The sequence below is a fragment of the Oncorhynchus nerka genome, linkage group LG28, assembly GCF_034236695.1.
Source record: "Oncorhynchus nerka isolate Pitt River linkage group LG28, Oner_Uvic_2.0, whole genome shotgun sequence".
Classification (NCBI taxonomy): domain Eukaryota; kingdom Metazoa; phylum Chordata; class Actinopteri; order Salmoniformes; family Salmonidae; genus Oncorhynchus; species Oncorhynchus nerka.
In genome coordinates this window covers 51,093,804-51,110,719 of record NC_088423.1, presented here as the reverse complement: position 1 = coordinate 51,110,719, position 16,916 = coordinate 51,093,804, and the positions used below count along the sequence as shown (strand labels likewise).

Genomic DNA, 16,916 nt, shown 5'->3' with positions numbered 1-16,916 from the left:
ACTGCTCGTTCTGTGCGTGATTTCTTGCAAGACAGGAATGTCAGTGTTCTGCCATGACCAGTGAATAGTCCGGATCTCAATCCTATTGAGCACGTCTGGGACCTGTTGGATCGGAGGGTGAGAGCTAGGGCCATTCCCCCCAGAAATGTCTGGGAACTTGCAGGTGCCTTGGTGGAAGAGTGGGGTAACATCTCACAGCAAGAACTGGCAAATCTGGTGCAGTCCATGAGGATGAGATGCACTGCAGTACTTAACTTAATGCAGCTGGTGGCCACACCAGATACTGACTATTACTTTTGATTTTGACCTCACCCTTTGTTCAGGGACACTATATTCCATTTCTGTTAGTCACATGTCTGTGGAATTTCAGTTCAGTTTATGTCTCAGTTGTTGGATCTTGTTATGTTCATACAAATATTTACACATGTTAAGTTTGCTGAAAATAAATGCAGTTGACAGTGAGAGGACGTTTCTTTTTTCGCTGAGTTCATGGTTTATGTTCAGACTGTTGTTGTACATGTTTGCTGTGTACTATGTAATAGATTATTTTCCTTTTCTTGGCACTTTGCCCAGTCATATTTAAGGTTAGAACTACCTTTCTAGGCGGTCTGATGCTTCTAGCTTGGAGTAAACAATGTTGATAAGATATCTACAGTATTTCACTTTTTAATGTGTATAGTATTGCTTACTAGGTGTTGTCCAATCAATGTTGTAACCACACCCTCTTCTAATTAGGACTGATTGGAAAAAGCTGTATAAAAGAGGACATTGTATTATCATTTCTTTGTACTCCCTGATGAAGGCCATGCAGCCGAAACGTGGATTTTTAAAACTTTGTTTCTATTGAACATGCCATACAAATAAAGTCATTTTAATTCTTTCTTTTTGATAACCAATTTACCCCTTTTACCAAAGAGCACCTTCTGTCTACCAAAATCTACTATTGTGTACCTTAGCAGCGCTTCCCTTCCTCCTCTTTTTCATCCATTTAAAATTCAGTCTGCAAAACAACAAATGTGGAAACAATCAAGAGGTCTGAACACCTTCTAAAGGCACTGTACCGGTTATGTCCCATTAATCTTTCCTTATGCTGTGCTGTCCAGAAGAAATCTTTGAACTTTGTTCAGTGCCATTACAGCCTTGTCTGTATAGTATGTTAAGCAATTCTTACCCCACATAGAACTCTGTTTGGTTGTACAGTGAGGCAGGCGGGATGTGTGGGGCTCGTTGCCTGGTTTGAGTGGACCTCTGTTCTCACATTGTCACTTTCATCCTGGACACACTCTGGTTCTGTCACTGACTCATCCTCTGTCCCCTCAGCTTTGGGGTTCTGGACCACAGGGATTTTTGCTTCTGTTGTTGCCATAGCTTCCACATCATGTCCAGCCTCTTCTGTATTACCTTTTGAATACAAAGTCAAAATAAAAACCTATCGGTAGGTCTCAGTTGAAAATTGTGAAATGGGTGAGTTTAATGAACTGAAAGTTTAGCCTGTAAGTTCTAGATGGTATGTAATTCTCTGAGTATAATTCAATAATGGTTACATGCACTTTAAACAGAGAAACAAAAATCCAAACGTAAACCTATGTCTGAATGTTATGAGAATCTGGCTGTATCTGGCTCCTGAGTGGTGCAGCGGTCTAAGGCTCTGCAGCTCAGTGCTAGAGGTGTCACTGCGGACACCCTAGTTCACAACCGGCTGTGATTGGCAGTCCCATAGGGCAGTGCACAATTGGCCCAGCGTTGTCTGGGTTTGGCCGTGTAAGCCGTCATTGTAAATAAGAATTCGCCCTCAACTGACTTGCCTTGTTAAATAAAGGTAAAAAAATATATATATGTAATATACTTTCCCCAAACTTTATAAGGGTATTATAGTGAACATACTGTCAGCAATGGATTGTAGAATGGTGGAGATGTAGAGAGCAGGTTCATCTTCAGGATAAAGTTTTCTCCAGCTCTGCCAGTCCTCAAACCATTCAGTCAATATCTCATCCTCTGATATTCCACACAACAGCACCACCACTCTGTGTGGAGGGTGTAGGAGTCTCTGAAAAGTGCCCAGGACTTCAGGGTCATCTAGAATGTCTAGGAATGCGGCTGTCAGTAGCAGCACAATGCATTTACTATTATGGGAAATGTTGAGGTCACATCCATGTAGCTGATCAGCACCGTCAACTGCATACAATACGATAGACCTCTTGGGAAACTTCCGTGAAGACTTCAAGATTTTTTGCAGATACATTGCCCATTCCTGAGCCTCGCTAGAATGGACAATCAACAGCTCGCACGTGGAGTGGAATCCAGACATTGCTGGAAGACAAATTATGGGATCTATTTTATCAATGAATTATTAAAAGATCTATAACTTTTATAAACATAACTGTACTTAATATGTACATTTATATCAAATGATCTTTATAGTTATTTTGTTCTCTTGAGAAAGAGAAAAGTCAGGGTACTAAAGCTGGGGTTATGCTAAACGTTGTACTAAAACTGTACACAACGCCAAGTGTCCAAAGCAGCCTGAGCTATGAGATTTCAAGGTTGTTGTGGTTAGAAGAATCAATAGACGTGCTGTTTGAGATGTCAACACAGAGTACAGTCAATAGGGAGCTAAACAAACATTGACCAGAGTCATTTGTTGCAACTCATGACCGTACTTCATCAAGCCAAGTTCATCCCTGTAAACCTAAGAGTTAAAGAAACAGCATAAGTATGGCTTCTTTATTGTCAGAAACCACTACATTCATACAATTAAGAAACACGTGTCATTTGTTTGAACCAACATTATTATCCGCAATCATAAATGTGCTTCAATCATAATGTACAGAAATGGTTTTGCAAAACTTTTGCTGAGATGACATGCAGAAACATGTCACCAATGCTAACTAACTACAGGAAGAGTAAAACACTAACTTCCTTATTTTCAAAGCAGATCTGTAAATGGTTTTACATTCAGTCAAACTACAAAAAAGCAATTTAAACAGATTCTTGAAACGTTTTTAGGTATATGTCATATTTAAGTTTCTCAAAGAAAGCATTCATTAAAACCAAACCCTTCTTTCTTCCCCGCTAAATTGTTGATTGACCAACAATAGGTTCTACAGTGTGCAGTGAGTTCTTATAGTATTGGTTTGTACAATTAGAAACATTTGTATGTTGTTGTCAGGCTAACATCGGACAACAAAAGAAAGACATTTAAGAAGTCAACAAGTTCACTTCTTACCCGTTTCTGAAGACGAGACAACTCTATCCATTGTGAAGTTTGAGAACAGTTGCATCAACTCACCCCACAGCACAAAACATCTGTCCTTGTCCTCACTTTTTGGAGTTAAGCCCTTCTTTCTTTCCTGCTGAATTTAGGCTCTTCGCATGAACAGCTTTCGCGAACTAACCCCCTATTAATAGAAACTGTTTCCTGATGTTGAGTGGCACGGTGTCACTTCCTAAAACAGTTACAGCAGTGAGACATTCCCCTGAGAGGAGTGTGAAAGAAATGCAGACTGTATCCTGTAGTAATTTGTGTAGATATGAACTAGTGCTTGCGACATGAGTCATCTCTTCTCACAAAGTTTGGTTTGTACCAACAAAACCTAAAACAAACCTCAAGTCAAAACAATAATGATAGAGCAAACATACGAAGATCACAAAACAGTCATTATATTTGACACCACCAATAACACACACACACACACACACACACACACACACACACACACACATGCACACCTGATAGTTGTCACTTGTTCCTTTTTTCACTTCCTCACAGATTAAAATTAGTGCTTTTCAAAGTTAACCTGAAAATACAACAAAAAGCATGTCAGAGACTGGGGGCTCATGCAAGTTGACGGTATAGATGTCGTGTGGTTCCCCATCACTTACATATTAGACCAAAAGATGGCCTCATCAAACAGCCTATTCAGTAAGCATTTAGAAAAAATGAAAAAAGTTTGTATTTCTATAGTTATGTGACTATATCGTCATGCATAAAGTATTCACGGCAAAACCACATTATAACACTCATAAGCACGTCTAAGAAGAACCTCTCACTCAATGTAATCAAGACCAAGGAGATTGTGGACTAAAGGAAAGGAAGACCGAGCACGCCCCCATTCTTATCGATGGGACTGTAGTGGAGCAGGTTGAGAGCTTCAAGTTCCTTGGCGTCCACATCACCAACAAACTATCATGGTCCAAACACACCAAGACAGTCGTGAAGAGGGCACTTAAAACCTATCCCCCCTCAGGAGACTGAAAAGATTTGGCATGGGACTTCGGATCCTCAAGTGTTCTACAGTTGCACCATCGAGGAGCATATTGACTGGTTGCATCACTGCCTGGTATGGCAACTGCTCGGCCTCTGAACCGCAAGGCACTACAGATTGTAGTACGTACTGCCCAGTACATCACTGGGTCCAAGCTTCCTGCCATCCAGGACCTTTATACCAGGCAGTGTCAGAGAAAGGCCCTACAAATTGTCATACTCCAGCCACCCTAGTCATAGACTGTTATCTCTGCTACCCCACAGCAAGCGATATCGGAGTGTCACGTCTAGGTCCAAGAGTCTTCTAAACAGCTTTAACCCCCAAGCCATAAGACTCCTGATCATCTAACCAAATCAAATTTGATTTGGATTTGATTTCCAGAACATTATAGTGTATACATTGACACATGCCCAGAATAGGGCTAGTGATGCCACCAGAGGGCAGCACATCGTTACTGAATACAAACACTAACTCCAGCTCCAACTCCACACACTTATTGATCAAAATCAAATTCGAGAGTTATATGAGACTGATACTTCCACTAGTTTTTAAACTTATCTAAAAATGAAATCAGTTGGTGCTCCAGCCATGAAATCATACTGCACTTCTCTTTTCCGTTTAATAACAGATTGTGTGTGTGTGTGTGTGTGTGTGTGTGTGTGTGTGTGTGTGTGTGTGTGTGTGTGTGTGTGTGTGTGTGTGTGTGTGGGTGGGTGTGTATACAGTACCAGTCAAAAGTTTGGACACACCTACTCATTCAATGGTTTTTCTTTATTTGTACTATTTTCAACATTGCAGAATTATAGTGGAGACATCAAAACTATGAAATAACACATATGGAATCATGTAGTAATAAAAAAAATGGTTAAACAAATCAAAATATATTTTACATTTGAGATTCTTCAAAGTAGCCACCTTTTGCACATTCTTGGCATTCTCAACCAGCTTCATGAGGAATGCTTTGGCTGAATGCTGAAGGAGTTCCCACATATACTGAGCAGTTGTTGGCTGCTTTTTCTTCATTCTGCGGTCCAACTTATCCCAAGCCAGCTCAATTGGGTTGAGATCTGATGATTGTGGAGGACAGGTGATCTGATGCAGCACTCCATCACTTCATCATAGTTGTGATGTCTTCTCTATTATTCTACAATGTAGAAAATGGTACAAATAAAGAAAAACACTTGAAGGAATAGGTGTGTCCAAACTTTTGACTGGGACTGTATATATAATGTTTTTTTTATCTCCTTTCCTCGAAAAGTATGTTGACTTTTGAATAGTTCTAATAAACGCTCACTTCTGAACCTGCCTCTGAAGAGTCTGGTGATCCATGACCTGTCTCTAAGTACAATTTCCTGTGGAAAAAAGTCCCCTAATTTCTTTTAACTCAGCCATTAGCTACCATAAGCATGACCGTACCTTTACCTTTTGTTTGGATTCCCTCAAAACCACTGTCTATTAAGTGGCTCATATCAAATCCCAGCAGCCTAAGTTTAATAAGAGCATATTTTGCTCCTATATTTTAACCTTGTTATCCAATATCCTGTCTTTTATTCCTCAGTGAGTGTTCAGCACATGGGTTTCACCTTACCAGAGAGCCAGACTCCGTTCAGAGCAGGAGGCTGGGCCTACACTGCAGTATGTCAAAACAAAAGTCCATTGTTTTTTAAATCTACACTTTTTTAAAAGTATACTTCTGGACAATTGTTCTGTCAAGAAAAAGGAAAAAAAAAACGACCAAAATTCAATATCTCTACAGATGCATTTCAACAAGCTCAGAATTCGTGCATTCTCTGATTTGAACCCAATTGTCAAGTGCATGATGAATCTGTGTGAAGTGTCAGTAAATAGTATCCTTGACTTTGTACACCTCTGCATGTACTGTGTAACAGTCAATGAAACAATACCAGCCATTGTCAATACTTCCCATTTGTCTTTTCCCTTCCACACTGTTAGCTTCCACTGTATTGACCTCAACCCTGTAGTACATGCTATCCAGTAAGTTGACCTTGCAGTGTCACATTTCTATTGAGAGAATAAATAATTTAAAGGTTGAATATTTGAGAGTTGGGAATCATGCCTAGTCTACTATAGGCAAATATGTTATTCAGCTCAGTTGAATGCTTGGATATTGGATATCATTTATAATTTGACAAAATTATAGAAAAGGTGTGACCCATATAATTATAACCCTGGCCACTGTCATTCTCAACAAAAGTTATACTTGTTCCATATGTGCATGTTCATTAACAGTGCAAATATTCAACCGCCATGAATATAGGGCAGCTTCTCTATCTGAAAATCTTACCATAATTTCCCTGGGATATGTTTAACCTCTCATCTCAAAGATATGATTGGGATTTGAAGTGATATCTTGAAATATTCTTAAATTAATTAACTTTATCAGAAATGGGACATAATGTGTTGGGGATTTCAGTTAGAAAAACACTTCTTAGAGTAGAGTGAGATATCATTTCAAAAAGGTGGAGTATGATTTTGCCTATTAATTTGACTCACACCAGGACAAAAGAGAACAATATTGCTCGGAGCCACAAGAGCACAATGGGCCTGTCACGTTCTGACCTTAGTTCCTTTTTTATGTCTTTGTGTTAGGTTGGTCAGGGCGTGAGTTGGGGTGGGTAGTCTATGTTCTTTTTTCTAGGTTGTTATATTTCTATGTGTTTGGCCTAGTATGGTTCTCAATCAGAGGCAGGTGTCGTGCGTTGTCTCTGATTGAGAATCATACTTAGGTAGCCTGTTTTCCCCCATTTGGGTTGTTGGTGTTTAATTTATGTTTAGTGTCTGTTCACCTGGCAGAACTGTTTTGTTTTCTCTTTGTTATTATTTTGTGTAGTGTTCAGTTTGTTCTATTAAAACATGACCGAACACTTACCACGCTGCATTTTGGTCCTCCTCTCCTTCCACCAATGAGAAGTGTTACAGGGCCAGACCAGAACTGTACTGTGTACATCTCACATTACAGGAAGACGCTCATGTAACCTGCTCACTTACTGTACTTCCCCATCCTAGGAGACATATCTGGATCCACCCACATATCTACATTAGTAATGGTTTCGGGAGAAACCAGAAACAAGTTGCACTTACAGCCTAAGGATGTGGAGTGAAATCTTGAAATGGAAAACTGAAATAGGGGGTGGTAGCTGAAATGTTATTTGGATGATAGCCTGCAAAAAAAAGGGACTATGAGTCAGCAGCAGGGTTTATTGTGATAAGGAAATACGTCTAATATTACCTGATCTGGTATAATGTGGACCAATTACCACTCCATTGCACTTCATTACAGGACTGTAATAGGGCCGGGTTCAGCTCTCCAGTTGGAGTGGCCGAGGTGAAATTGAGTCATCATTGATAATATGATAAAAAGTGATAGTGAGAGGCCCCTCCAACAAATTGTTGAAATGTATAGTTGGTAGGGGAAACACTATAACCTCATTTGGTAAAGAGCTGGCCAGCAGTTGTGGAAAGCTGTCCCTCAGACAGAATGAGATGCTTATGGAAGGAAATCTAAAACAATCTGAGAATAGTTTTAGACCCTGCACATGGAGTCTTGTACCTAATGAAAATATATTCAGGTGATTTTATTTCCACACTCACATTATACATCTTTGGAAATGTACTTCTGTGCTTGAGCTCTGTTTTGCCCTCAGAGGTTACTGTACAAAACATGAGAACATATTTGCAATTATTTTAATTGGTACTTAAATTTGAATCACCACACGTGTTTTTGTGCCTATTAATAATAAACTCTTTAACAAGTTTTTAAAGTTTGAGCATCAGTACTGCACTTTTTTTCTTTTTTTTTTACCCAATCAGGGTCAAAGAGTGGGACTGAGGATTTACCAATATGGTCTCATTAGAACATTTCAAAGTAGTGACATTTAATCATTGTAACCTACATGTATATGTCACCAAAACTGACACATTAGTCATATGTCATTTGCAGCGACACATTACTTATATACTGTATTTTCTGTATTTCCAGAAATCATTCGATACAACACAGTGGCACAAATGACAAAACAAGTATAAGTACTGTATGTCACTCAGTGTTTTCATACTTTGAAGTAGAATATATCATATGTTGTTCAAATCAAATCAAATCAAATCAAATCAAACCGGTGATGCGTTGTGCAGACCTCACTACCCTCTGGAGAGCCTTACGGTTGAGGGCGGAGCAGTTGCCGTACCAGGCGGTGATACAGCCCGCCAGGATGCTCTCGATTGTGCATCTGTAGAAGTTTGTGAGTGCTTTTGGTGACAAGCCGAATTTCTTCAGCCTCCTGAGGTTGAAGAGGCGCTGCTGCGCCTTCTTCACGACGCTGTCAGTGTGAGTGGACCAATTCAGTTTGTCTGTGATGTGTATGCCGAGGAACTTAAAACTTGCTACCCTCTCCACTACTGATCCATCGATGTGGATAGGGGGGTGTTCCTGAGTACCTGAGCAATGTTTGTTTCCCTTGATAAAACTGCTCCATTTGTAGCTCAGAAATAAATCAAATAAACCAATGTCAGACATACATTTTCCAATCCATCAAGGTAATCAGATTTCTGCTTACCTGAATTGGAACTATTCTAAAATGTTATTAACAACTTAAATGGAGTTCAGGTCGAGAAAACCCACACAAGGGAAATGATGAGCAAAGAGCAGGATAAGATTCCAATTATTATTTAAACAAGCATTGCATTGACTAGCAAGGAGGAAAATAGCATTGACATTTCCCTCAACAAGGACGTTCTATGCAGGCTTACTCAGAAGAGACAACAACAAGTCCTATTCATGGGTTTTTAGACATTAGGTCGAGGTAGTCATTGGCAGAACAATACAAAGATAAGTGTGCCATTGAAGGGTCCTATTTCAATTGGCCATTGTCAAAGTATATGGGGGTGGTTCCTAAACTGCTATTGTTTGACTGTTGTAATCTTACGTTTTAGACGAGCCACTTCGCAATGTTATAATTATCTATATTTTGTGTCATAAAGGGATAGTTCACGCTTTAGCTTATCCGTGCATTACCTAGCCTGTTGAAAACCAGTTTGTATGAAATGACAACACCCCTATGAAAATAAACTAAAACCTAAAGAAAAAGTGAACCATCCCTTTAAGTAGTCCTTCTAAAAACGACCTGTTTTACTAGAAAGAATGAGTGGTATTTGCCGTTGACAGTAAGTCATCTTGTCCGATCCAGAACAGCCCAGGAGCCTGTCTCCTGTTTCTGTAGAGTGAGACAGTTTGATATACAAGTACACCCACTGAACAGGATACTAGTTTATCGCAGAGCCGTACTCCCAATCCATTTCCTTAATGCTGAGTGCCAAGCAGAGAGGCATCGGGTCCCTTTTTAGTCTTTGGTATGACTTGACTGGGGATTGAACCCCCAACCTTCAAATCTGAGGGCGGACACTAACAAGGGCACTGAGATGGTCTGTTAATGCCAGTAGCCAAACGTATGACAAATTGTTACTTCTTATATTGTATATTTTAGTTTAATAAACAGCAGAAAAATTATGAAAACCAATGTTTACATTCTTTAAAAAAAAAGTGTTGCTTTCTTTTGCAGTTCCCTCCTCTTTCTACAGGCTAGAGCTGCTACAAGCTGCAGTCAGTAACATTGATAATACAATGACGTTTTAAAGAGATTATCGCTGAGGAAATATACTGAACAAAAATATAAACGCAACATGTAATCATTTCAAATATTTTACTGAGTTCCAGTTCATATAAGGAAATCAGTCAACTGAAAAAAAATCATTAGGCCCTAATCTATGGATTTCACATGACTGGGAATAAAGATATGCATCTGTGGGTCACACTCACAGATACCTTTAAAAAAAAAGTGGCGACGTGGATCAGAAAACCAGTTAGTATCTGGTGGGAACACCATTTTCGTAATGCAGCCCAACACATCTCTTTCGCATAGAGTTGATCAGGCTGTTGATTGTGGTCTAGGGAATGTTGTCCCACTCCTCTTCAATGGCTGTGCAAAGTTGCTGAATAGTGGCGAGAACTGGAACACGCTGTCATACACGTAGATCCAGAGCATCCCAAAACATGCTCAATAGGTGACATGTCTGGTGAGAATGCAGGACATGGAAGAACTGGGACATTTTCAGCTTCCAGGAATTGTGTACAGATCCTTGCAATATGGGGCTGTGCATTATCATGCTGAAACATGAGGTGATGGCAGTGGAAGAATGGTATGACGATGGGCCTCAGGATCTAATCATGATATCTCTATGCATTCAAATTGCCATCGATACAATGATATTGTGTTTTTTTTCCATAGCTTATGCCTGCCCATACCATAACCCCACCGCCACCATGGGCCACTCTGTTCACAATGTCAGCATCAGCAAACTACTCGCCCACACGACACCATACACATTGTGAGGCCAGTTGGACGTACTGCCGAATTCTCTAAAACGACATTGGTAGAGAAATGAACATTAAATTCTCTGGAAATAAATTCCTGCAGTTAGCATGGACATTCCTTCAGTTAGCATGCCAATTGCATGCTCCCTCAAAACTTGAGATATTTGTTGCATTGTGTTGTGTGGCAAAACTGCTGGGGGCCTTTTATTGCCCCCAGCACAAGGTGCACCTGTGCAATGATCTTGCTGTTTAATCACCTTCTTTATATGTCATGCCTGTCAGGTGGATGGATTATCTTGCCAAAGGAGAAATGCTCACTAATAAGGATTTTTTTTTTAAGTTGAGAAAGATGCTTTTTTGTGCGTATAGAAAATTTCAGGGATCTTTTATTTCAGCTCGTGAAATATGGGACCAACACATATTTTTGTTCAGTGTATAATTTATGAAACATTTAAAGAACCAGTTAGCCTAATCTGGATGATCTAAATAGGCAATATTGATCACCATCTTAAAATACTATTTAAAGATAATTTTGCTGTCACCTACCATTTCTGCTCTGCTGGAATCACTTGGACATGATAAGACATTCCGTTTGGATGTCAGCTTTGGCCTACAGTAATCATGCTGTCCAGCAGATCATTCTTGCTTCATTTACTCATATTGGGCCGGGTGCATGTCTAGTTAGATATGTCTCAATGTTTTATTTTGAATAGAACATTTGCAGAGTGGCCTCATTGTCAATGTAAGAGCTTTTATATTGTTCTTAGAGCATATCTAAATATAGAACGATGTCAGTATACTATGTACAGATCCCCAAAAGGTACTAAGTTCACGGCAACACAAATTAGTGCTATATTCCGTATACATACTGGCATTTTGTGCAATCCTTGACAATGTGGTATATCGGAGGTACAGTATATTTTTATTAATAGGGTAAATAGTGAAGAGGTTTAGCAAGGTGCCACCCGTGGCAGGAGTATGGTTCAATGTATTACTCGGCTCATTCTTAAAGAGTTTGTACTCGTGGCCATGAAGCTGAACTATACTTGGCCTTATTTTTTGCTTAATCCAGTATCTAATTCAATGATGTCAAGGAGTAATAGATTGACAAGTGACTATGTATAAACTAGCCAACTGCACCACAGAGGTGAGATATCAAAACCGGCTACTGCATGCAGTATACTTTTCAATCATTGATTATCCCCATACAGAATATACTGTAGTCGTCTGCAACATGTAATGGTTTTTTGAATAATAGTATTGTGTGTAGTCCTACTGTAGAGCTCTCGTGAAACAGAATCTCAGCTCTCAATGCTGGATTATAAGTAGAAAATGTAACATTTAACATACATTTGATCAAATATGACCAAACAGCAAACTCATACTGTCCAATTGCACAGAATATTACGTCCAACAGGGACTTCAATGTTTTACATGGGTAGTGGGTTTGCATTCACAGAAACTCTATATACAGAAAAATGTGCCTAGATTTAGATGATTTTGAGTGGCAAACATGATTCATCATTTGTTTTGCGTTTCTCGATTAAGTAGCATACGAGTCACTAGTGCACTACCTGGATGGTTCACAAGAGGTCAGAGCTCCACTGCAAATACATTTGCAGTTGCTCTCAATCTCATCTGTGCAAGACATATGTGTATACCGTCTGCAGCTCTCTGCGTATCAAGGCCAATGACTATTGAAAAAGGTTAGCATAAAACGTCATTACAAATCCAAGTCATGATGTGATTAATCGAGATGAGCCGTGTGACAATACTGTAGGTTTAGTTTTTAACATCTTGTTTTTGAATAATATCCTTATGACTGACACAGGTTACCAGGTAACAGTCTGCCTTGATATTAAAGTGATGTCTAAATGGAGACATTTTAATTGATAACCACCTCCAAAAGCTTAATTGCAAGCCGTTAATTGCAAGTGCACAAATTATTTGAACGCCTAGGTTTGGAAATGATCAAATAATGACTAAATAAAAAAACACCATTATTTGTCTTTACATATTAAACTGTTATGAAAGGTATATAGTAGTAAGACTAATACTCTGGCCTGTATGGTATAACACGTGTGTGTCTGTTTGTACGTAACGTGCCCCTTTCCTGCATGGCGAAGTACAGGGACAGTAGTTCCTTTTAGTTGATATTCTATGCAGCATATGACTTTTGCAATTGGGCTCGTGTATGGTAAATAGCACACCTGAGGTGAGAAGAGAAGAACAAATCAAATATAAATGCTGCTTCCAAGCCTGGGTCATGGTTTGAATCCCCCAAGAGTCAGTGTGTCATTCAAACCAAGTAAGTGAAAAAAAAAGAAGTTTACTTCATTTTAAGTCGTCATTTTCTGTTGACAAATCTGTTGGATTTGATCAGTCAGCCCATTGATTCCTTCACTCCCACATCATTGACAAAATTGAGATACAGAGGATTAAGAGGTAAATCAATAAACACAAGCTCTGTGAGGGTAGGTATATCAGTCAGCTGACACCTACACTCTAGACTCTCTGATACCTGCACACAGGGGCCTCTCTAAAGCTGTGTTGTGGTTGCAGCTCAATACTCTTGGTAGGACTGATAGGGGCTCTCTCTATGCAGTCTATATTCCTAGTGAAACATATGGATCATTACCAACTAGACCATGGGAGGTCGCCTCTTTGTACGATAACATTTGTTAATCTAGGACCAACCATTATGGTGTGTTGTAGCTCAGACTGTAAGTGACTGATTTAGACCAATGCACTCTAACAGTAGGTTGCTAACTCAATTCAAAACAAATGGAGAATAGTGTCTGATCATGTGTCCATCGTCTTTCCTCTTTCCCCATAACTTGTCCCTGTACTCTGCGTGGCATCATTTAGATCCACATAAGACAAAAGATAATGCTATTATGTTAGAAATTAATGTTTTAGATACTCAGATATTACCCCACTTACCCTTTAGTACAAATACTTTATGTTTCTGTTTTGGTCAGAAAGTAGAACTAACTTTCCGAAAAGGACAACGAACAAGAGGAGGTGAGACTGCACAGCAGACAGACGAAGAGCGTTCCAGTCTCGAGCTCTTAACAAGCATAATAATACATCAGTCAAAAGAAATAATTTTGCAATTAATGAAATTCCAATTTGCCTTCAGTGCATTTTACATTGACATTTTCCACATGGAAACAGTGCTTTGATAAAGTTTTTAAAATGCAAAAACGCATCTAAGAGGCTAAAGACCAGCCTGGGTGTCAACGTGCCTGGCAGAGGACTATGGTACTTAATTTTTATCGCCATGTGCCCGGGGTAATGGAAGCCTGAATGTTAACATTGGCTCCATTTTCATTATCACCATATGATTATGGATTTTACTGCATTTAGCTGATAATACAACTAGAAGCTCACCTTAAAATAAGTTGCTGGAAGGTTTCATTTCTGCCCAAATGAAATTTTCATTTGACAAACAAGTCTAATTACGCTGTACTTCTTGTACAGCGTCAGTCTGTTTCCTGATTGAACTTAGACCAATTTGCTGCCACTAAATGAGTTTGAATCATTTCCATTCGGAATGTCTCGAGGACATTAGCTTAGGGAGAGCTAATATGCAGCATGCTTTTTGAAGTTGCCCATTATTTGATGCCATCCCCTCTCTACCTATATGCATTTTTTTTTTAGCTACTTCAAAGTTAACTAGAAAAAAAAAACGACATACCTGGGAGTACAATGGAAACTTAAAAGTGTTTTGGCCAATTCTGGGAGGCAGAGAGAAAATGACTTTAATATGTGTGTAATGCACTTCGTTAGCTTCAATGCTCTTTGCTTTTCCCCTTTATTTCTTCCATGCCACCAGTTTTATTGTATTGAATGAGCGGATTTGTTTCTGTTGAAACTGTACTCCTAAAAACTATTAAAACAGTATCAGTTTCAATTAAGAAGTAATACCTGCTAATTACAAATGAATAAGTTGTGAACCCGTGCATCACAAGAACTGCCCGCAAATTCAGAGCCTTCTATTTAGAAAGTAGTGCTTGTAAATGATAATAATTCCGCCATGGCAAATAAATAACCCAGAAGAAAACGGTAACACTTTGAACGGTAGGCTAGGCTACATAAGGGCTTCATAATACATCCATAACACATTCATAAGCAGCAGCTCATAATTGTAGCTAGTTGATAAGGGCCATTACTGTGACATAACCAATATATTAGTGGTTGAGATAAGAATGATCCACCGCTTGGGAATGTGTTATGAATGAGTTATGAAGTCTTAATGTAGGCACCCCTCATCATATTCCGTGTGCAGGGAGACAATTTCTAGAATCCAATCCTAAACTAAGGACATTTTCACAAAAGTTTCTATCCCTTAATCTGCTTATTTAAAATTATCATTTAAAATTTAAAATATGAATAAATCCATAAATACCCCCATTCTGCCCTATTGACTTCATCTGTTAATGATCTATGGTCAACCATTTTCAAGAACACATGCGATTAGGTCATAATATCACATGCTTTCTACATTTACTCATTAGGTATCCATAATTAGCATAAGATAATAGCCTCTCCTCCCATGAAAAAGTTGTAGCTTTGTTATAAGTTAATTAAAGCATTATAGCATGCGTTTGATGAGAAGGTTGAGACACGTTATAGTGAAGTCACAAAACTAAGCCTTTTACTAGAATCCAGAATGTGAAGAATTGCATCACAGTATGTTTCCACCATGACCCATTGCTTCCCCTTGCTTCCCCTTGCTTCCCATCCCCTTCTGTTTGTTGTCAGTCCTGTAGGTAATCATTAAACAACACTCCAGCTCTCACTCACATAGGGTGCTTATTTTAGTCTAATACAATAATGTAAATATATTAGGGAAGAAATAGTGTTACAGATTACCTCCTAACAATGGGGGCACTAAGCTCTTGGCTCAGCTCCACATGATGAGGAACTGTTGAAAAACAGGTCACTGTGGATGGGAGAGAAAAGTGGGGTTATTTGTATGTTTTTCTCTAAATGGATTTGCTGTTGACCTCAAATCATAGTTACAGCTATTTCAGTAAGAGTAATCCATTCATTCCCTCAGAATTTAAACACCAACGCGAGGGAAACCGAGAGAGTGAACAAGGGAGAGAGAGAAGGAGGGATCACAAATACAGCAGCAGGGTGTGGGTTGGATGAAAGGCACAGAGGATTTTACAATGTGATTACTAAGTAATGGGCTCAAAATTCTACTGAAGCATACTGGTACTGTAGAATAACAGTAATTCAATGTAGTAAATGTACTCAGAAAAGGTCAACTAGACCCACTTTAAACAAACAACTTATAAGGCTTAGACTTCACATAACAATCGTGTCGTAAGTACATTTTCCCTCAACAAAGTATTTTTCAGCAAAGGTAGTGCTAGTAGTTATTTATTTAAAATGTTTGGTGGTGGGGGGTGGGGCAGAGTTATTTAAGATACTGTAACCTACCTCTTTGAACAGTTTTGGACGTTTTGAAAAATGGGCAGGGAGTGACTCCGCTCTCCAGGCTTTAGGGGGAAGCTTGTTCAACCATTTGGGTGCCAGGACAGAGAAGAGCTTTGACTGGGCTGAGTGGGAGCTGCTCTCCCGTAGGGGTAGGAGGGCCAGAAGACCAGAGATGGCGGAAAGGAGCGCTCGGGTTGGGATGTCGGGTTTGAACATAGCCTGAAGCTAAGGAAGGGATGTTCCCTTTGCTGCTCCATAGGCAAGCTTGAAGATGATGCGAGCTCCGACTGGAAGCCAGTGGAGTGTGCGGAGGAGCGGGGTTACACGTGAAACTTAGGAAGGTTGCACTCCAGGACGTCTGCAGCATTCTGGATCAATTGCAGGGGTTAGATGGCACAAGCGGGGAGCCCAGCCAACAGAGAGTTGCAGTAGTCTAGACGGGAGCTGACAAGTGCCTGGATTAGGACCTGCGCCGCTTCCTGTGTGAGGAAAGGTCGTACTCTACAGCTGTTTTAGAGCGTGAACCTGCAGGATCGAGTCACTGCTTTGATGTTTGCAGAAAGACAGGGAGGTGACCAAGATCACGTCAAGGTTCTTTACACTCTGGAGGGGGACACCGTGTGTAGTGATTATGATGTCTGCCAGGCACACAACGAGACATAAACACCATGTATCACATTTCATTCTAAGAAAATGAATGGCAATATTTATTTGTATTGTAGCCTACTTTTGTCATGGGTGCATCCAAGGTTATCCTTATAAAATATGCCTAGGGTACAAACTGGTAAGAAATAAACACCAATTTATTTACA

General features: G+C 39.6%; 1 protein-coding gene across 3 annotated transcripts in view; it reads right to left on the bottom strand.

Moving 5' to 3' along the window:
- pik3ap1 (phosphoinositide-3-kinase adaptor protein 1) overlaps positions 1 to 3,454 on the bottom strand; it is a 32,756-nt gene extending 29,302 nt beyond the window's left edge. The window contains exons 1-3 of one of the 3 annotated variants that reach the window (XM_065012874.1): positions 3,227 to 3,454; positions 1,885 to 2,310; positions 1,172 to 1,401 (exon numbers count right to left, since the gene is read on the bottom strand). In XM_065012874.1, coding sequence (XP_064868946.1) covers positions 1,172 to 1,401; positions 1,885 to 2,310; positions 3,227 to 3,281 — 711 coding nt within the window. In that variant the 5' untranslated portion in view covers positions 3,282 to 3,454. The remainder of the gene's footprint in view (positions 1 to 1,171; positions 1,402 to 1,884; positions 2,311 to 3,226) is intronic. The other 2 variants (XM_029640953.2, XM_029640954.1) reach the window with 2 other exon arrangements.
- Positions 3,455 to 16,916: the final 13,462 nt, after the last annotated feature.